The sequence below is a fragment of the Eurypyga helias genome, unplaced genomic scaffold, assembly GCF_000690775.1.
Source record: "Eurypyga helias isolate BGI_N326 unplaced genomic scaffold, ASM69077v1 scaffold43517, whole genome shotgun sequence".
Classification (NCBI taxonomy): Eukaryota; Metazoa; Chordata; class Aves; order Eurypygiformes; family Eurypygidae; genus Eurypyga; species Eurypyga helias.
Genome location: NW_010260617.1, coordinates 7,623 through 7,906, shown reverse-complemented (window position 1 = coordinate 7,906; position 284 = coordinate 7,623). Strand labels below are relative to the sequence as shown.

General features: G+C 65.8%; 1 protein-coding gene across 1 annotated transcript in view; it reads left to right on the top strand.

Annotated features, from left to right (window-relative positions):
* Positions 1-24: 24 nt before the first annotated feature.
* Positions 25-284, top strand: part of LOC104512198 (mastermind-like protein 3) — a gene marked incomplete at its 5' end in the record, with an annotated part of 6,172 nt that continues 5,912 nt past the window's right edge. The window contains one exon of the mRNA XM_010155083.1: positions 25-270. Coding sequence (XP_010153385.1) covers positions 25-270 — 246 coding nt within the window. The remainder of the gene's footprint in view (positions 271-284) is intronic.

The following is a 284-nucleotide window of genomic DNA, read 5'->3' as shown; positions in this document are numbered from 1 at the left end:
ACCAGCCCTTCTCGCTCTCTCCCCGCACAGGAGCAGCATCAGGTGGGACTGTCCCGGACCACGGGGCCCATGCAGCCTTCTGTGCCGGCGGGATCCAGCAGCGTGGCCACAGGCGCGAGCGCGGGGGGTCCCTTCCTGGGGAGCCAGCCGCAAGCGGCCATCATGAAGCAGATGCTGATTGAGCAGAGAGCCCAGCTCCACGTCATGGAGCAGCAGAAACAGCAGTTTCTCAGAGAGCAGAGGCAGCAGCAGCAGCAGATCCTAGCCGAGCAGGGACCCCCTCC